Consider the following 21,607-nt stretch of genomic DNA (forward strand, 5'->3'; position numbering starts at 1 on the left):
AATCAGGAAAATATTTATCTTTTGTTTATGATAAAAAAATTAAAATTATGTCAATATGGGAACATTTATTATTTAACCTTTCCTTAAGAAAAATAAATAAATAACAATAACAATTAATATTGTCTCCTAAAAATAAAAAAATAATAATCTGTCAGTTCAGTACACCGTCCTTTCTTCTCAACTCGTATTTTCTAGTTCTAAACCCTCAAAAATCCTCAGATAAAAATAAACTTCTTTATTTCTCTCTCTCTCTCTCTCTCTCTCTCTCTAAAACTGCCCGTAAAGAGAAACTGTTGTATTCCACTTCGGGCGTGTTTCCCCAAGCTGCTTCTAACCCTCCTCGGAAAACCACTTTTCCACTTTTATCATTATTTTTATTTTCAAACTTGGAAGAACTATTTTACTTTTCTCGGTTTCCAAACAGAGGGTTCCAGACTTAATGGTTCTGCTAATTCTCAAATGTACTGCGAAATCCCAATGGATTACCAAGCTGCGATAACGGGTTATTGGGTTTCATAGCTGCAAAATGCTTTCTTTAAGGTTATCTTCTTTTGCTTTTTCTTTTTGTCCACCTGGGTCTTTCTTCAATGGTTATATTGTAATTTTGGTAGTCAACTTTATCTGGGTTATTTTCGTTTGCCTACTTTATGGTTGATTTTGTAAGAAAAAACTGATTTTTATGGTTTAATAGCGGTTTTCTTCATCTGGGTGTTGTTTATATGATTGTTTACTGGCTGAATTCTGTCAGAAATAACTGTTATTTGTCTGTGAATTGCTTGTTGTTGATTTTTGGTTGACCATTGTGAAATAGGGATTTTTGGAGGAGACATAGGAGGAAGGTCTTTGTTACTGCTGGCGTTTTAGGAAGTGGTTATCTTTTGTATAAGCTATATAATGCTCACAGGCAAAGGTTGGCTGACTTGGAGAGAGCACTAGAGAGTGAGAGGCACAATGAAGAACTCATCAAGGCTCAGTTAAGAGCAATATACCAATTTCATATATTTATTTCGTGCATGTTCTGAATTTTAAAGCTATGAACTTATTTATTTGGTTCTAATGTAATGTTGTTTTTTATTAGAATGCAAGCCCATTTTGACAATATTCAGAGAATAGCTGATACAACTACATTGCCTCATGCAATGGGCTATTTAGATAGTCGGATCAATGAAGAGTTAGACCTTTCTCCCCTAATGGAGAGGCTAGTGAAAGGGAAGGATCAGCCAAATTCTTTGACGTCTTCGGAAAAACATGAGTTATGGGAGAGACTCAAAATTCTAAGTATGGATTTGGCTTAGTATGTATTTTTGCAATTTGTACTTTAATGCCTGCCTAAGTGGAGATCTTGGAAAATAGCTTATCCTGTATGGGTTTTGTGTTTCTCCAGGTTTCACAAGGATGGTTTTGTCAATATGGACAATGGCAATCCTTAATTTATATATAAGAATTCAAGTCAACATATTAGGGAGACATTTATATATCAACACTGCACGTGATCTTGGAAGCTCTCAATCACTTGTAAGAGTCATTTACCTGATTATATGAATCAATTTTTGTAATTATATAGTGTAGCTAGTGAAACTGACTTCTTATTTATTAATAGTTGAGATTTCTTCGAAGTGCAATGTAATTATCAATGATGCTACTCTGTTAGATGAGATGAAACTTGTGCTTTAATGGCAATTGAGTAGCCAATTACAGTACAAAGATTTGGACTTTAACTTGCAAATATGGTTGCTTGAAATAGTATTGCTGATGGAGGTGCAACACCTGCTTTGCTGTTATTGGTTGTTAGCAACTCTATTAATGTCACTTCTTGTTTGTTGTTAAGTAGGTCATTTCCGGGTATAAAGGTGAAAAAACAGTAGGCTATTTCCTCTTGTCCGTCTGTTATATGCTTTAGGGCATGCATAGTCATTTGGCATGTACAAAAAATTAGTTAGAACTTCTTTATCTGCTATGTTATGCCTTAATATAAGTTTGCGGTTACATGTTAGTGTTTTTTGAAGGTTAAGATGTATTGTAAACAGTTAACCTTTGTTTGGTAGTGAAGAAGGACATGGTATGAGGGATAGAAAAATGGAAGGATGTATGAAATTTATTAATCCCTCTTGTTCTGTATGGCTGAAAAAGTGAAAGGAAGGGGGTAAAATATATATATATATATATATATAGTTGTTAAATTACTATTTTAGGCCTTAGTATTAGTTATAAATAAACATAATTAAAATTTTAGTAGGGGTTTGATGGTAGTTACAGTCATTCTGTTAACCACAAATGTTTTCACCCTCTAATTCCTCCAATTATGGAGGGGTTGAGTGTTTTGGCTGGATTTACCATCCCTCTCCCTCCTTTCTACCTAACAACTATTTGACTTTCGATCATTCCAATTTTCCCTCCTCTGCTTTGTTTACTTCCACTCTTCCCTCTTTTACCTCCTGCCAAACATAACCTTAATGTTAAAGCTAGGATATTGATTGAGTGCCATAACAAAGACCTTTAATTGATATATATTGAAAAAGGAATGTTTGGACTCTTCTGGAGGATAACTTGATTTAGTGCCTATTCTTGAGACCTAGATACCCACGTTTGCTCATGTATAGCTTGGAGTTTAATACAAACTTAATATCATAATCTGGTTTCTACTATTGATAGTTTAAACCTTAGAAACATGAAAATTGGTTGGTGTACAATTAAGAAGAAAAGAAAATGATGGATTATTAGGGTAGTTCTGTATTAGAAATCAATATTGTGAGGTTTTTTTATTTTTTTTATTTTTATTTTTATTTATTATTATTATCTTTTTTTTTGTATGTTTGTTGTGCATCCTAATCAGGTTTGTGTACTTGTCTAGCACTTCTGGACCTAGGTTTTTTGTACTGTTGGCTCCTAGTGTCCTGTATGGAAAACTATTTGGCCCATGGTATGCCAATAAAAACAATTATATATATAGCTGATTGTTAACTTGAGTTTCTCTTTTGCAGAGGACTAATTGTATTTTGGTGAAATAATCATCATATGCAAAACTTTGTTGGATTTTTCCTACTTGGTGGACTTTAAATTTTAGTTAATGTGTAATGTTAACATCATTTATGCTGCTTTTGGTGACACTTTTTGAGTTCATGCATGTCATAAAAATATAGTCGGTTCCTTCCATACCACGCTTCTTCTGTGTATTTCCCCTTGCTGCCCCCTCCCCATCCTGATGACGCTCCAGAATTTTGCTTTCTTATATGTAATCTTCATCACCTTTAAATCTCGTTAGCCCCTTGTTAGTTATTTATTGGGTTCATGTTGCATATGTTTAGTGCTGCTCGCATCAGATACTATGTATTCACTCTTAAATAATGTGTTGGTCCCATTACTTCTCTAATTTTAGTTGGTTATGTTCCATGATTTTAGGAGGATCCTGAAATCATAGATAAGGATGACCAGCAGAAGTTTTTGGCAAGTAGTGATTTTCTCCCTGCATATGGCTTGCCTTCCTTGATATCAAATATGCAGGCAGCAACCACAGAAGTTCTCAAAGGGTAAGGTTGTTCTTACTTTCTGGAAACTGTTAGTTTTATGTGTGTTTGGATCTTACTAAATAAGCTTGACTGTCAACGCATCATTTGTTTTTATTTGTTTCCCACCTAACTAAAACAGAGATGTTTTAGATTGACACAATATGATAAGTAAATGCAATGGGTCATTCTTGTAAATAATGTTCAGTCTTTCAATCTTTTCATTCTTAAACTTGAAATTTTTAATGCCCCTTAGCACCAAAGTTGAAAAGTTAATGGTTCAGAATTATTGTGTATCAATGGGTATATATTAATACGAAGGTTCAACATCAACATCAATATCAGTAAATGCCAAGGAGCATAACATGAAATTTCAATGGCTATTTATTCGAAACAAATTTCTAGTGACATATTTAAATATAGCAAATTGTCAACATTTTATTCAAATTTTCACTGCCATTCTTTCTATACTGATAACCTCAATTCTTGAATGTATTGGTGTAAATCGGCTTTTCATCCTTGCATTGCAAGCATGGAGACCACAAGGATCTCAACGGCTGAAATACATCAATAGAGCTGCCAAGCAACTCCCATTTAAGATATAGCATAACCATCTTCTTTTTGAACTGAAATAAGAAGATATAGCCTAATCTTGTTACCCATATAGCTAGCTACAGATAAATTTAATCTGCTCTTGGAAAATATATTGCCTTTCTTAACCTTGTCAAGGCCAAGTTACATGAAATAAAACTGGTGTGTTTATTAATTGTGAAGGCATCTTTCAAAAAAAATTTTAAAAAAATTTCTAGATTTTCTTAAATGGTTTGGGCATTTTTTACATGCAGAAAGCAGTTGAAAGATTCCTTTAACACTATAGTTCTACATGAAACTATCACACAAATACTTGATGCCTTTATGAGTGCAAAGAGTCCTCATCATTGGTTGGACTACTTGATGCCTGAAGATGCTCGTTTGCCCAAACCAGCCACAGTCTCTAACAGTGATGAAATTCTCTCAGATACTACTGAATTTGACGAACTCATGGCGGAGACAAGAGCAGTTTTAACAAGGTATGTTGATGAAGTTGCATAAACATTTTACCACAAATATCAAGTAGCTTACAAAAAGGACGATGGTTAATATGCAACTCTGTGGTGTGGAATTTTTGGAAATGGTCAAGCTGTTGTGTAATGCTGTGATCTGTTCACACAATTATCTGTGCTAAATGCATGTTCACTTTATAAGCAGCTGAGGAACTCTTAATCATGTTTCTCGAAGTTTAGGAAAAGGGTTTTATGTTGACCTCTTGCTCTTTCTCATTGAATTTCTATTTGCTTTGAGAGAATATATGAATTCTTTAAAAAGAAAACAGTTGCAGATAAATGTAGAGGATTTTTTTTATTCAATATCTTCCAGCTCCAAATGACTAATCACATTTTCTCAAGCGTTTCTGGTTGCTAGCTGCACTCTGTAATTTTCTAAAGTAGATTAAATTTATGCTATCTTCCTATTCTCTATACTCACTTGTTTGATCTATCTTTTTCTTGCAAGAAAAAGGTCAACGAAGTAAATGAAATTTTGTTTCTTTAGTTGCTATTGTAAGGCCATTTGTTACCATCTTCAAAAAGTTTTATGAACGCACTATGAATATGGAATTTCTTCAAAAGAGTAAATCTGTGTTTCTTATGCAGTGCTGAATTTGGAAGCGTTGCTGAGATGGCACTGAAAGCCGTGGTGGACGTGGTAGTGAAAGATATGGAGATGCAGTTCGGAGGAGACAATCTGACTTCAGGGCTACCACTTGCCAGGTTATTGCCACGGGTTACCCAGATGGGTCCCATACTCGTTGAAGAGCCAAGCAAAAACCAATTCATTCAAGTTATTCGACATGTACCAGAAGTTGAACTCTTCTTCACTCTCCTCTATTCAAACATGCCACTCACATAGACATGGCAAGTGAGCTTTTTTTAAGTTACATTTTCATTTTAAAGATTTATTACTTTACAAAAGGAGGCATCAATGTAGAGAACGTGAAGATGCTGTAAGATTTGGCATTCTGAAAAAATTCAACCAAAAAGGACAGTTTTTAGGATTACAGCAGTGTAGAAGCTTGCCCTTTGTATTACTTCATCTTCTCAATCTTTTTCTTGATTGTTTTTATGGCTGTAACTCTCTCTGTATGAAGTAATAATTATATAACTCCACATCTTTGGAAGATTTTACCCATTTTGTAATTGAACATCACATATCTAGAGTTGAAAAATATGATTTGTTTCAGTTTTCCATATGGTTTTTATTATTCTTATGGATGTATCACATCTTCATGTTTCCTGTTCTCGTTTTTTTCTTTGGTCTGGAAAGCATTTACAACCTTCAAGTCCCTAAAATGCCAGTCTTTTTAAGATCAGAATATTTTTTCCCTTTTTTTATTTTTTTATTTTTAATTCACTGGTCTGACAGAAAGGATGACACCTAAAAAAAAAAAATAAGTTATGAATAATGAATCATGTTTCCATTTGTAATTTTTACATTTCATAACTAATTTTAAAAAATAGTTATGAAAGAAACCTTGCACTGAAATTTAAGTAATACAAAATTCTTAAAGCAAGACTTCAATGTCCAACGTAACCAAATCAAATTGCTTATTTAACAAGAGTTTATATATTTTTTCGTTTAAAACAATTATTTTAAAATACATTTACTATTATAGATCACTAGAAAAAAAATTTTGAATTTTTTTTTTCTTATGATAATTTTAAGAATGTAAATCAAGTGAACTGATTATATTTATAAAACTGATTAAAGCTTCAATTTTTAATTTTTAATTCTTTAAGAAAACTTTGTTAAAAGAATTATGTTTATGTAATTAATTTCATGAAAATTATGGTAAACTATTTTTATTTTAAATTCAGACAAAAATATATATGTTTATGAAGCCGATTTGGGCTTATACCTTCAAAAAGCCCACACTTCCCTCTCTCTCTCTCTCTCTCTCTCTCTCTCTCTCTCTATAGCCTCTGCTCTCGCAGAGCTCGATTCGCACCGCAACCACCAACAATGGCGAACAACAACAACGGGGAGATACTTATGCTCGAAGCACCGCCACAACAGCCCACCGGTCCTTCATGGAGACCCTCCGCTAACGCCGAGATAATTGACGCCTTGCCGTACATCGATGACGACTATGGCAACCCCGTCGTCAAGAAAGAGGTCGACCGTTTAGTGGAGGAAGAGATGCGACGAAGCTTCAAGAAGCCCAATGACTTCCTCAAGGACTTGCCTCCACTCCCCAAATCGAATTTCCAGGTTGGTTGCTTCATTTTTCTTTTCTAGGGCCCTTTTTTTTTTTTTTTGGGTGACTGTTTGGTTGCTGAGAAGATGACTGTGTGTAGCATGATTATGCTGTTAAAAATTGGATTTTTAGGATAACCCAATGCTTGCTAGAGAGTACGAGCGTGTTAGAGCTGCAAAGCCTCCGATCATTCTGGATTTTTCCAGAGATAAGTTGGAGACACCGCCTGTGAATAAAAGGAATGATGAAACTGCTTGGAAGCAAGCACTTCAGAAAGCTCAGTGCTCCTTCCAACATCAAGTCTTTAGGTAATGCCTTTGTTATATATATATATATATATATGTATGTATGCAGTCTTGCTATAGAGAGTACCGTATAGAAAGCGCCTGTGCGCACCTTGTGGGATGTTGAAATTTCAATTTCAGTCAATTACACATCTCGTAACATGTTGCGGGATGTAAGGTGTGTGCAGGCGCGTACAAAGTGGTGCTTTCTTTAGTAAATTTATGTATCCATGTATATGTTTATGGAATTGTAAACATTCATAGATGTGTTTATGTATGGGTTATTGATGAATGGATTGGCTAGGTTGGAGAATTTGGACGTGACTTTTAAGTATGGTTCTGAGGCATGGAAGCAGCACAACCGACGATTGGAAGTGCTTTTGTCCAGGTTTAGTGATTTTTAGAAATTGTTTAAAGCTCTGTGTTCATATCATTTTACTTCACTCTAAATAGGTTTCGAAGCTCCCTATAACTGAAATTGCATTGCTTTAGAATGCTTTTAAAAAAAAAAAAAAAAAAAAAGGCTTTCTAGGGCTAAAGTGTCTGCAAGCATTTAAACCCATATTTAGAAAGCATTGTTCCAAAATAAATGCATTCTTGTTTTCAATATAATCTGTTTCCTTTGCTAAACCATGTGAGTATTTAGAAAGGAGATATTGCTTGCTTTCGTTTAAAATGGAACCTTTGTTTTCGGTAATTTTTTGCTGTAAACCAAGTTTTTCGTGTTTTCATATTCTTATTATACATTTTCACGAGTTGTTGAGATTTTTAATAGTTTCCCTTATTCTTCATCTTGTTCGTTATATTCCAGAATGCAAAAGTTAGCTCAGGAACATTTTGAGAAGATTGAAGCAGTGAACCGTGATAGGAAATTTCATCAGGTGTTTAACTATTTAGCTCTTTAATGATTTCGTAATCTAAGTGCATGCTGTATACTGTTCTATAAGTGTTTTTTTTTTTTTTCCCCAATTGAATTATTAGCAAAATACTGCTTTCGAGCTTAATGCTCTGTCTGCACAATGGAAAGAACTTTGTCAGAAGAATATAGAAATTCAAGCTGCATGTGCTCAACTTGAAAATCATATATCGGAATTAAAGAAAGAAGCAGCAGAAAGGTAATCTGCGTCTGTGTATTTGATCTCTTTTATATTTTATGCACTATATTACATAGGAGCTAATTGTTTTTTACCAATGTAGAGGCTGGAACTTGGAAACAGGTGCAGAGAATGGTTCTCAGCCACATGTTGAATGAGAAGGTATGCATCTTTGGCTTTCACGGATTTTGGCTTAAGTTTTGATTTCTGTACTCGGATATTTTTGTTCTAAGATTAAAGATGTTTAATAATATTATATTCCTTTATTTCTTTTCTGATTTATGAATTTATAAATTGATAAGGAACATTTGGTATCCCAATGAAGGAATCCAATAATTTATATGCTTTGTAAAACGTATACCTCCGTTATCATATGAAGAATACAATATACTCATATGTAAAGATCGTTGCAAGGTCTGTTCTATCCTGTGTGCTGTTTGGTCAAAATCATTAAAAAACAATTGTCTAGCAAAGATAATTCTTTTATGCTTCAGACTATATGCACTTCAAGTTGAAATTACCTTTTTGTCTGCTGATGCATTTATGAGGTTTTACATAAAAATACAGTGGAGGTTTTGGGAGAAGACTTATTGTTTCTAAAAAAAAGTAGTAAAATGAGTTTTGTTGTAGTAAAAATCCAATGCTCTATATGTAACCAGAAGCACTATAACAATGTTTAACATTTATGTAGCTAAACAATTTTTTCGTCAGCATAAAAAGAACTCTACTGATAGACCATCATGCATTTTGAGAGACTATTTGTAGTATTAAGTAGTTTGGCAAATGTGATGGGTCAATGGCCGATAACATCTCCTCTCCATTGGTATAGTGTGCATGGCGAGGTTGCAGATTTGTAGGTTCAACATCTTATCATTGCATCACAAACATATTAGTTAAAATTAGTATAAAACAGTTAACTTGTGTACATTCAATGAATTCATATAAAACAGTTAACATGTGTACATTTAATGAATTCTTATAAATTCTTCATTAGCAATGGTGAAAATGAGGGTTAGTTTGTACCATTACATGGAAGAGAGTGTGTGTGTGTGTGTGTGTGTGTGTTGGGAGAGAGAGAGAGAGAGAGAGAGAGAGAGAGAGAGAGAGGGAGGGAGAGGGAGAGAATTGGGGGGGTGTATTATACGTGATTTGTCATTGCTTGGATCCAACATTTTATTGATTAAATGCCATTGTGCAATTTATTTAGATGATACTTTCATTGAGCTAGTAGAACAAATATGTTGTGTCTTGATTGAAAACTTAAGATTGATAATTTGTAAAATATCTGAGGACAAAATAAAATGCTCTGGCTGCCTAATTCAACCTTTTTATTGTAACAGGTTCAAGAAGATCCGGCTAAGTTGATTAATGGGTATTATAATTAGTGGAAACAATCCGGCTGACAAACGAAACCAGCATGCAGGTGCTTGTTGTTTGGGGAATATGAGTAAATTCCATTCCCCAGAGTGCCCTTTTCTTGTATGAATGTTATTGATGTAAAATTTCTTGGGTATTGCTCTGATTCGCCTGTAATGGTGAGAAAGATTGGTTCAATTTAACTGCTCTGCTTTTCTTATGTCTACTGGTTAGCCTTTATAGGAGTTGAAAAGAACATGTTATTGCGCTTGTTAGAGGAGCGTGGAAATATGAGCAAGAAATGAGTATTGCCTCAAATTATTATTATTATTATTATTATTATTATTATTTAGTTAAAAATTTATCATTTAAGAATTTGTGAATAAAATAATTATGTTGCTTCAAAAAACCATTATTGGGATGCCAGTGATATCAAATTTTATCCCCCAAAAAAATGAAAATAAAGTAGAATAAAAAAACAACAACAATAAATTAAGAGGAATTCCTCGTATAATGCTTAAGATATTCCATGGAGGACTGCTTAAATTTTTTTATTTATTTATTTTTTATATTGGGATTCAAGAGTTGTATTCAATTTAAAATTTAATGGGTTTAAAATGAATTATGAGCTTAAAAAATTTGATAGATTGATATAAAATCTTATAAATGGTATAAAATAGTTATAAAAATCTTACAAAATTTTAAGGTTTGAATTTAATATTAAATTTTACATTGATAATTTTTTTTCATAATTTTATTTTTTAAAATTTTTTTAAATCTATTAAAATTTATTATTTTTCAAAATCTTTTAAAATTAATAATTTTATATACTTATAGATTTTTAAAAAATTTTACAAAAATCTAATTAAATGTATTGGAATTTTAATTGATTTTAATAAAATACAGTAAAATCTAAATTGAATGTTATTGAATTTATATAAATTTTTTAAAAATCTAAACTGAATAACTTTAAACTTCTAAAAATATTTTAAATATTTTTAATTTTAAATTGAATAAAATCTTTATTTTTTTATTTTATTTTCTGCCTAAAAAGGGGCCAGTTTGCCAAATTTTTTTAACTGGTTACAAGTGGCATTATCATAAGAGTTTTCAGTTCTATTTTCTTCTTCTTTTGTTTTTCACACCTATAAAGTTTTTTAAATCAATATTCCTTCTGCTGTATTTATTATTTATTTTTTTCTGATTTTATATTATAATCTTCTATGTTATTTTTTTATAGTCCATGCTTCATTCTCCGTTTCATTGTTTTATTTATTATTTTCTTTTTCTAATTTTATACTATAATTTTCTATTTTATTTTTTTATAGTCCATGCTTCATTTTCCGTTTCATTGTTTTATGTTAAAAGATTTATCAGATGAAAATACAAATCTTCAAATGAAAATTAATAGGTGGAAATATAAATTTTACAAATAAAAAAGTGTGATATCGAATAATTAAAAACACCCATTTAAAAAATGCAGTTGCATCATTAAAAAAAAAAAAAAAAAAAAGGATACTGACGTCAAAAAATAGCTACGGACAAAAAGAAGAAGAAATTATGCCAAATATAAAGAAATGGATGTACCCGGTTTTGACACTTTAGAACCGACTACAGTATATATGAAAAATGTCAATTTTACATATTGACCTTTTATCTACTAATCATCAAATGATATTAGATTAGAAAAAAATGTTGAATGAAAAATGAAATAAAGAATGAATAAATTTGGAGTTTCCTTGCCTGTCATGGCACTTTTTATCACAATGACAAAAAAGACTTCTGGAACAATATCACCAAAATAGTCTCCACTCTAAATAGACCGTGGCTGCTTTTTGGAGACTTTAATGAAGTTATTGACAAGTCAGAGAAATTTGAAGGCCGACAAATTTAGAAATGGAAGCTCTATTTGAAACAATTTATGCATGATGCCACTGGAATTGACCTGGGATAATAGACAGGGCGGACAAGCTCTAATAAGAGAAAGATTAGACAGAGCAATGGCGGACAAAGACTGGTTGGAGAATAATCCACAAGCAGCCGTTGAGCATTTACAGTTTGAAGAATTTGATCGTTGTCCTATTATTATTCGTTTGGAAGAGGATCAAAGGAAGACAAGAAGACTTTTCAGATTTTTGAAAGCTTGGACCTCGGACAAATCGAGCTCCTATGTTGTAGAGAAAGCTTGGAATGCTGATTGACAGCCTAGAACAGACAGCTACATATTAAGAAAAAGCCTTATTAATACTTCAAAAGCTCTGAAAATCTGGAATAAAAATATTTTTGGATTTGCTAATAAGCAAATACAAGATTTAGAACAAGAACTGAAAGCTATCTAGCAGAAAGATGATATAGATCGAGCAAAGGAAAACGCTATCCTGGACAATTTGAGAATTTCTCGAGCCAGATAGGAATCTATTCTCAGACAAAAGTTAAGAGAGGTTTAGTTGAAAGAGGGTGATAGGAACTCAAAGTTTTTTCATTCTAGTTTGCTTTCAAGAAGGGAAAAATACCATAAAAGCCATTAAGGAAGACCAAAAGTGGATTTACGGAGTTGACCAAATCAGCTATTATTTCACAAGGCATTTTTAAGATCTTTACAATTCAGACCATCCGATCATCCCTGAGTCTCTTATTGATTTAGGAGATAGATGCATTTCTCAAGAAGAAGACCTAGAGTTGATGAGAGTCCCTTCTGCGGAGGAGGTTAAAGAAGCTGTTTGGAGTCTGCATCCTTTGAAGAGTCCTGGACCAGATGGCTTCTCAAGCATTTTCTTCCGAAGCTATTCGAGAACGGTTTAAGATAAGGTCATAAATTTTACTCAGGGTTGCTTCCGATCAAAGAAGATTCCTCGGAAGGTCAATGAGACATTCATAGTTCTCATTCCAAAAGTGCCTTAACCCCAGAACTTCAATCAATTTAGATCTATCAGCTTATACAATTTTGTTTACAAAATTGTTGCAAAAATTCTTGCTGGAAGATTGAGTAAGGTGCTGGATAAACTCATCTCTCCTAATCAAGGAGCTTTCATCAAGGGCAGATGGATCGCTGAAAATTTTGTTGTGGCCCAAGAGATCGTTCACAAGGTCAGAACTCACAAAGGAAAAAAAGATCTCATGATCATAAAAATGGATTTGAAGAAAGTTTATGATAGTCTAGAATGGAGTTTCATAGACAAAGCGCTGGAGGCTTGGGTTTTCTCTGGATGTCAGATGGATGCTACAAAACTGTGTTGGATCGGTTAATTTCTCTCTTCTTCTAAATGGAAGTATGTGCAATTCCTTCCTGCCTGAGAGAAGTCTAAGATAGAGGGATCCCCTCTCCCCTTTGCTTTTTATTCTCTATTCTGAATTTATGTCTAGACTCCTTTTGAAAGAAGAGGTACAAGAAAAACTTCATGGGATCAAGATAACTCGAAATGCACCAGCAGTTTCTCACCTTATGTATGCAAACGATCTCCTCATCATGTGTCGGGCAGATCCTCAAGAAGCTACTGTGGTCAACGAATGCTTCAACAACTATTGTAGCTGGTCAGGACAAGCAGCAAACAGTGAAAAATCAAATATTCTTTTCTCTAAGTCCACATCCCGACGTGATAGGAAGGCCATTAGAGACATTCGGGGTTTCAAAGAAATGGGTTCAAAAGCTGTATATCTAGGAAATTCTTTCATTTTCGGAAGGAACAAATCGAAAGAATTCTTTAAGCTAAAGGAAAGGATTCAAAACAGACTGGAAGGCTGAAATAAACATTTTTTATTCAAACTGGGGAAAGCTACTCTTATCAAATTTATTATTCAAGCCATTCCCACCTACTCGATGTCTACCTTCCTTTTACCTTCTGGTGTTTGCGAAGAGCTAGATGGTTTGGTCCGAAATTTCTGGTGGGAATTAAAGCTAAATGCTTCAGGTTATCTTGCTTTGAAGGCTTAGAAGGATATTTGCAAACCCAATGAGCTAAGGGGTCTTGGTTTCAGGAAGTTCAGGGACATGAACTTAGCCATGATTGCTAAACTCGGGTGGAAACTGACTAGTGGAGAAGAATGCTTATGGACAAAGATGATGAGAGAAAAATATCTTCAAAACGAAACCTTTTTTTTGTTACTAATTGAAGAAAGGGACCTCATGGGTTTGGAAAGGAATTGTCAAGACTAGAAAGCTTATTCGGACAGGGGCTTGTTTCAGAATTGGAGATGGTTCTGCTATTGATATGTGGAATGACCCTTGGCTGCCGGGTCTTCCCAATAAAAGTCCTATTGCAAGAGAAGAGTCGGCATCTCCCATGTGGAGAAGGGTGTTCGAATGTTAGGATGAAAGAAATCAATCTTGGAAAGCTGAAGAAATAAGACTTATTTGTGATGAAGAGTCGGCGGAAGCGATTCTTAAAATAAAATGGCCCCATAATGCAAGTCCCACAGAGGCTAAAACTGTTCTGTAGGCAGCTAATGAAGCAGCTGAAAGGAACTGAATCAATTTGAAATGATCTTTGAATTCATCTTTAGTTGTCAAAAACATCACAAATCTAGAGAACCCTTCGGAGTGGCACATCAGCTATGACTATATTTCTTTATGTTCTCTGTTTTCTTTTTTACAATTGGAAGATTTGCTAGAACTCTAGGAGACCAATGGTTTGGCAGATGAAGTGGCCAAGAAAACTATATATGAAGAGTTATGTTTTGATCTTGATAGTTTTTGTTTTGAATCCCTGCCAAAGGATAGTTTAGATGTCCTTGCTGCTGACTGTCTTGGTTCCAGTTTAGGTTTGTAAATTTTCCTCTTTTTTGAGACTTTTGTGTTTTTCTTTCTTTGGAATGATACTGCTGTTTATCCCCCAAAAAAAAAAAAAAAAAGATTAAGCTATCATATCCAATTTGAATAAAGCTTAAATTAGAAGAGAATTCAAATACATACATTAATCACCATTAGTTTAAATTTATACCCGGTTCAATTAATCTCACTTTCTATTTTAATTTTCAACATTCATTTCTTAATTATTTATTTAATAATACTTAAAAAATGCAATAACTTGTAAGAAAAACAATACAAGAAAAGAAAGTGTAGCAATTTATGTAATTAAATTGATAAAATAACGAATTGTATTATACTATAGCAAAGAGAGACGAAAACGTAAGGTTACCCTAAAAGCGAGAAGTCCCCACCTTTTTCCCAACACATGCCTATTCGTCATGCCTAGGCAAAAGCATGCAGAGCAAACAACAACCAGAAAAAATGAATTTGTTTTCAGCCTCTTGACATGCAGAATAAATCATATAAACGTACGCGTAAACATAATTTTCCATCCAACATTGGAATATACTTTGAACATGAAATTAACGCATATAATTAACTTTTTTTTCAAAAAAAAGAAACAATAACCGAGTCGGAATTCAAATATATACACTTTGCTATATAAAAATGCATATAAACAATTTTATTTCTTTTTTCTTTTTTTTTACAAGGAAGAATTCAAATTTGGAATATGATTTCCAAAATCACTGCCACAAGTCAACAAGACGACCCAAATTTGCTCTTTCAATTCTCGTGTTCACTCAACCCTAATCAAGCCATATCGTCTCTTATTTCGTTTCCTTTGGGTTGCTCACAGTTGCAGATTCATCACTTAATAAAATATACATCCAAAATCACTAGCTTGCAACTGAGTAACACGCAAATTTCATAAATAATATGTAATAAACTTCACCCAAAACAGAAAAAGATGGATGGTATATATATATATATATAAGTTGCAAACGCTTTCATCAAAACGAAAAAAGCTGTATGTTCCAGAGGCCAAATTGATGGTCCCAAAACCAAATTAAAATCTCGGTCTTCCATGTATTTTATGCTCTGCTGTATTCTTGTTAACATTTTCTTCACAATAATTAATCGATAAATGATAAAGACCGACTATACTTTGGCAGTATCAGTCACGTTTGCAATTGTTCTACATCTCTACATTCCAGTTATAATCCAAAAGTTTCATTTTTATCTTTTTTGGACTTTTACATTTATAATCAAGTGTACTAGATAGATATTTTCACCCCCAAAAAAAAAAAAAAAAAACAAAAGGAAAGGAGAAGTGCACTAGATTGAAATTATATCTAACACCAACCCTGTGAAATGCATGGGAGAGTTACAAATTTTTCAAATTAATTGTACAACCACCAACTAGTGTCATTGCGATCAAAAAATAGAAAACCGAAGAGAGGGGGGGGAAGGGAGGAGGAGGAGGAGGAGGAGGAGGAGGAAACTACAAAGTAGTTTTATTAAATTCAAAACTCACATATATACATATAACATTGATATTTCCCTGCGTATACAATATAACATAAAAAGACAGGTTTTTATCATCCTTTCTTTAGTTGGAGGGGAAATAAAGAGTATAAACTATAAGATAATATACAACATATAAAAGAGCAAAAATTAAACAAATTGAAAAGATTATCTACAATACAGAAATAAAAATAAAATTAAAAAAATTGATGAACGGAGTTTAGCCAGGATGAATATGCTGTAGTTGAAGATGTTTAAAGAAAGTACTGTAGAGGGTTTTCACAATGAACAGACTCAGCAGAACAAAAAATCATATCAGATCTGTAATATTAATGCAAGATCCATGGCTCCGCCATTTTTCACAACTATATATAGATATACTCACACAAACACACCTTAAATATCAGATTGAACATCAGATAATTAAAAAAAATATCTATCTGCTAACTAAGATATGGTTAAAATTAAAAAAAAAAAAAAAAAAAAAAGAGTTCACACCCAGTATTAGTTTTGGAACAAGAAAATAAAACGTTCTACTTACCTACATATGGCAGCTTTTATTTACATATTTACATATACAAATATATATATATATATATATCTAAACTAGGCCTCCCCTGATCCTGCAAGTAAATATATCAGATATGCATGGTAAAGGAAACAATAAAGAATGAACATATACATATTTATACATATAAACGAGCTTGAATCAAATATCACAGAAAGGTGTAGAGCTCCCTTCAATCCAAACAAAGATCTAACTCTATAGGTAAATGAAGCTCCCGAGATATGCAAGCCACAAATCTATCTCATTATAAACAAAACCTAACCTCTCTCTTATTTTATTGTTTGAGAGATAGGGCTTGTGGGATCCATAGCTCAGCAGCTCAATCTACCCAGCACGATCTTCTATTGGACTTCAAGGAGCTCCACTTCTAACCCTAATTTTTAGATCTTTCTCTCTCTCTCTCTCTCTCTATATATATATATACAGATATATATGTTTTTCACACCGGCAGGGGGAAAAAAAAACCTACCCACTGATTTTGAACTACTTTTAGAATATATTTATACATATACATATATATATCAAATAAAATCACTAGGTTCGTAGTACATCTAGCTGAAAAAAATCTACATACAGATCTAGCTGTTCTGACAAAATATAATTACAAAATCTATGACTTTACCACTCAAGATTTTGTTTTCCAGGACAAAAATCTTTCAGAACGGAAGAGAAAAAAAAAAAATTAAGAAACCACCTTCTAGAAACTCAGAAAAAAGTAATTGAACCAGTATTTTACATCTCTAAAAACTAGCTAGAGCTTAAGAAGCTCAACCATGAGTAAAATTTTCTAAGTTCGTTTTGACCCATATATATATGATCATGGAGATGATCTGCAGATGAAACTCAAAAAAAGCAAAACCATGGAGTTCTAACTCCATCACCATCTTTTCCTCTGAAAAAGTCTACAGAAAAAAGCATTAATAATCTCGAAAACGCTATCTGAACCAACCCTACTCAAAGAGCAAAAAACCCTCCTTTAGTTTGGAAAAATGCCGCACCTAAGTTGCTTAACCACAACCAACCATTATTTATGCCCTTTCAGACCCCACTAAAGAGACCTGACCTGTCGTTTAATAAAAATATTAAAATCAAAAATAAAAAAAAAGCTGATATTGATTGGATGCGCATTTTGACAAAATATTAATAATGGTGTGTGGTGGTCGGCAATGGCCTGTTTTTTCTAGCCACCTGTTCAAGAAATAAATAGATAAAAATAATTAAGTTTTCTCGGAAACTGTGTATCATAAAGATTCCCTGATAATCACGTGCCTTAACTTCCCCATGACAATCTGAACGCAATTTTTTTTTTTAAAAAAATCAAATTTTTTGTTTTTCAAGTTTTGACTGGCTACAGTATTCCAAAAGTTTTTCAAAGAAAAATACCTATTCAATTTTTTATATTGAAAATTTTATAGCCCTTGTAGTTTTCAATTGGATCTAACCATTTATCATCCTTAAAAATAATTATGATTTTATTAATAAATTTTAATTTGATCATTAAATTTTATTATTTTTATATTAAAATATTAAAAATAAAATTTTTAATATTAACTATTTAAATTAATATGATATATAAATTTTATTGAACATTGTTCATTAACAATTAATAGTATTTTTCTTTTCAATTATTATGTTACAGTGTAATGTTTATTCTAACTTAATTTGTAATTTTCAATTACTATGTACAATGTAAAATAATAAAGTGAATCTATCTACATAAGGCAAGATCTGTATGCTTTAATTTTCAGCCCAAAAAAAAAGAAAACAAAAGATCTGTAAGCTTTAGATTGATGCTGTGAATGAGAAGATATTACAGTGTTTCAAAAGTTTTTAAAATAAAAATACCTATTACATTCTTTATATTGGAAATTTTAAAGGGCCTTGTATTACGTGTAACAGTATGATATACGCGTGTATATTGTAATTTAAAATTACCATGTACAATCTAAAATGATAAAGGCCGATCTATTCAGCTAAGATATGATTTATATGCTTTTTATTTTGATGCTGTGTATTAGAAGGTATTACGGTGATCCAAAGGTTTTTCAAAGTAAAGTACCTATTAAAGTTTTCATATTGGACAATTAATAGCCCTTTCACATGTAACAGAATATATATATATATATATTTATATTTTATAATTCATGCAACAGTATGCTGTATGTATTCCGTATAATTTTTAATTATCATATACAATGTGATAATGTGGATCTACTCACCTAGAGTAGGATCTATATGCTTTGTTTCAATACTGTGTTACGTAGAAACTTATATATATATATATATATATATATACATGTGTATACATATATACATATTTGTAAAATCTATACGCACATAAAGGCCTCCGTTCTGGAGGAATACACAAGGTATTTTACATAGATATATGACTACAATATGATTCCGCAAATATAACATCTATATTATTTTTTTTTTTTGTTGCCCAAAAAAAAAAAAAAAAAAAAAACCTTTTAAACGGTATCATAAACATCAGATTAGAAGTTCTGCGTCACATGGCATAGCGTATATACAACATCCAAATACCATGAAAATCAAATGATCTAAAATGAATATACAAAATTAAAAATAATATCATTAAAAAAAAAGTTTTTTTGTTTCTTTTTTTTTTTTTTTTGGCTAAATTCGGGATGCATTGAACCAAAAAAAAAAAAAAGCAGCCTTACACACAACAGCGGGAGAGACTTCCTCAGGAGCACACACTCGAATTATCAAAAAAGCATGGGAGCCAAGTTGGGTCTATCGGCCCATAAAAAAAAAAAAAAGAAAGTGTTTTTCCTTCCCTTTGTACCCACGAGCATTCCTTTGTCCAATGCATATTACTCGTTGTAATGATTTCTTTTTCACTTTATTCAAGAAAGAGCCTGAATATCAAATAGTGCTTTGCATGTGATTTTTTTGCAGATGTTTTGAAACTTTAATATATGTTTTGGGGGGCCACCTTTCAGAAGAGCTTTTTTAGAATCTGTGTTAGGTTTATTTTGGAAATATAAATTTTGTGCCTGGTTTTTAATCTTCCATAGTATGCATGTGATTATGTTTCTGTATGTTTGGTGCATTGGTCATTTTAGACTGTTTTTTGGTAATATGGTCATTTTACGCTGTTATTCACCGATAAAAAAGTCATTTGAAAGTGTTTGTTTTTTTCTCCTTATCTCTCTTTCATTATAACCTCGCTGCATGCCTGAGTGAAATCCAACCACAGAAATATTATCATGTTTTGTCCTAATCCTTATTAGCCGCAGTAAAAAATAAATAAACAAACAACGAGAAGAAGTTTTGTCCAAGCTTTTCCTTGACGGCATTGAAAATTCAAAATATGTTGTCCTCGGCTTTTTCGTTGCTGCTTTCCTTTTTTTGGTTTGGTCGCCTATAATATGAATATAAATGATTCATGGATTTTGATTGAAAGGTAGATATGAGTTTTGTTAAACCTAAACTTTGTAAAATATGTATATATATATATATACACACACACAAAACCGTTACTGTTGGAAAAATCACCCACTGTTTAATAGATAATAATAATCGATAATTGTCGTCTAATTAGTATGATTGTATGAATCAGATGGTCTGTAATGATTATCATCCACTAACTGGTAAACGACTTCCTTCATAATAACAATCCTATGCATATGTATATTAAAGACCAATGAGTTTATAAACAATGATTTAATCACTGAAAGATCCTTGAAAAGATATATGACATTGCATTTCCGAAATTGCCATATTATATATATTATACAAATTAGCCACAAACTAAATTTTGAAATGTTAGTTGTCGGCCACCGAATGGTAAGCGACTTCCCTCACTGTAGCAACCATATATATATATATATATATACCCTTAAGTATATTATGATGGTACTTAGTTAAATATATTTTTAATTTTTTAAAATTGAGAATAAATGAATTTAATTATTTAGAAAAATTAAATTATTTGTATTCGATGTGACATGCAATTCAACGGTTTTAAATAATCAAGTTCATTTATTTTCAACAATGATGCTAGAGTAGTAAATGTTTACCAAATATCAAATGATAACAATATTTAATTTATTTATTTTTTTAATTTATTTATTCATTTAAAGGTTCAATATTTTATATTTATAATATGTGAATATATCAAATAATTATATTTTAACATCTATTATATAATATATAGATTTGATAAATATTTTGATATCTATAGTATTATTTTATTTTCAATTTAAAAAGTTGAGGATATCTTTACATGACTGGATTGTATATCTTTATATCAAAAACATATATACTATATGGGATAAAATAAACACAAAAGAAAGAATGAATGAAACTACTCTTTGTTAGGGACTCCTATTCGGACTGGCTATTTTTTCGATCAAGTGAGGCTATTCGACCCAAAGATGTGTTGTGGTTGGACAAAGATGTTTATTAGCCATGTTAAGGGAATCTTCGAAGAGGTTTGAGCATTAGGGCATTGCAACCTTAATCCTATTCTAATCCTCATCCTATTCAAACTTTTATTCTATTTTAACCCTTATTCTATTCTAAATCCATGTTCTAGTCCAACCTTTATCTTGTTCCAACTATGTTCTATCCCAACCTATGTTATATAAGTCTTATGGAGAGATGTATAGAGAAATGAATAGTTTTATGTTGAGTGAACCTTATTGGGTAAAGTGTTACAATGTATCTTATCCAACTTATTCCAAATCTTATGTACGAGTTTGATCAAACCTTAAGCTCCATAAAGGTACGTAGGATAGATGTACTGTTACCTCGCACATTAAGTTATTGATATAAGGAAACATTACCATATCCCAAGTATCCTAAAGTAGGATATAAACCTTGGGTATCTAGTAGTTGAATTAAGTAAAGTTCTTATTTCCTAATAACAATAAATCTTGCAGACCAAGGAAGAATAGTAAAGAAGAAAAGAAATACATGGCATTAACGATACTTAATTGAAGGAAAGAATATTTTTGTGGTCTAGCTCATTAAGGTTAAGAGATCTAGTTCAAAGGCACTTTATAAAAGGCTCATTACATAACCAGATTAAGGTAGGCATACCCTAGTTTACAAAGAACGCCAATTGTGTGAACATCATACTAATTTGATTATCAGAGTGTCTTTAGCCGGTACCATATTGGTACCCCAAAATTCTTCATGTTTTTTATTATTTTGCAGGCAATCTTTTTAGGTTTGTCCTCTAATTCATGTTGAGATCCCTAAGTTAGAT

General features: G+C 32.1%; 3 protein-coding genes across 3 annotated transcripts; all 3 read left to right on the forward strand.

The window, feature by feature from the left end:
* Window positions 1-160: 160 nt before the first annotated feature.
* Window positions 161-5,788, forward strand: LOC107418689 (peroxisome biogenesis protein 3-2). Its single transcript, XM_048474316.2, has 7 exons — window positions 161-540; window positions 812-973; window positions 1,079-1,278; window positions 1,385-1,515; window positions 3,400-3,527; window positions 4,349-4,573; window positions 5,195-5,788. The coding sequence occupies exons 1-7, from the start codon at window positions 527-529 to the stop codon at window positions 5,448-5,450; spliced, it is 1,116 nt and encodes a 371-aa protein (XP_048330273.1). The 5' UTR covers window positions 161-526; the 3' UTR covers window positions 5,451-5,788.
* A 669-nt stretch (window positions 5,789-6,457) lies between these two features.
* Window positions 6,458-9,856, forward strand: LOC107418703 (pre-mRNA-splicing factor SPF27 homolog). The gene is made up of 7 exons (XM_016027404.4): window positions 6,458-6,809; window positions 6,928-7,103; window positions 7,384-7,467; window positions 7,891-7,960; window positions 8,061-8,194; window positions 8,277-8,335; window positions 9,514-9,856. The coding sequence occupies exons 1-6, from the start codon at window positions 6,561-6,563 to the stop codon at window positions 8,329-8,331; spliced, it is 768 nt and encodes a 255-aa protein (XP_015882890.1). The 5' UTR covers window positions 6,458-6,560; the 3' UTR covers window positions 8,332-8,335; window positions 9,514-9,856.
* A 1,673-nt stretch (window positions 9,857-11,529) lies between these two features.
* LOC132800728 (uncharacterized) lies at window positions 11,530-13,271 on the forward strand. The gene is made up of 4 exons (XM_060814978.1): window positions 11,530-11,620; window positions 12,138-12,325; window positions 12,437-12,759; window positions 12,893-13,271. The coding sequence occupies exons 1-4, from the start codon at window positions 11,530-11,532 to the stop codon at window positions 13,269-13,271; spliced, it is 981 nt and encodes a 326-aa protein (XP_060670961.1).
* Window positions 13,272-21,607: the final 8,336 nt, after the last annotated feature.

Source organism: Ziziphus jujuba, chromosome 2 (assembly GCF_031755915.1).
Source record: "Ziziphus jujuba cultivar Dongzao chromosome 2, ASM3175591v1".
NCBI classification, from domain to species: Eukaryota; Viridiplantae; Streptophyta; class Magnoliopsida; order Rosales; family Rhamnaceae; genus Ziziphus; species Ziziphus jujuba.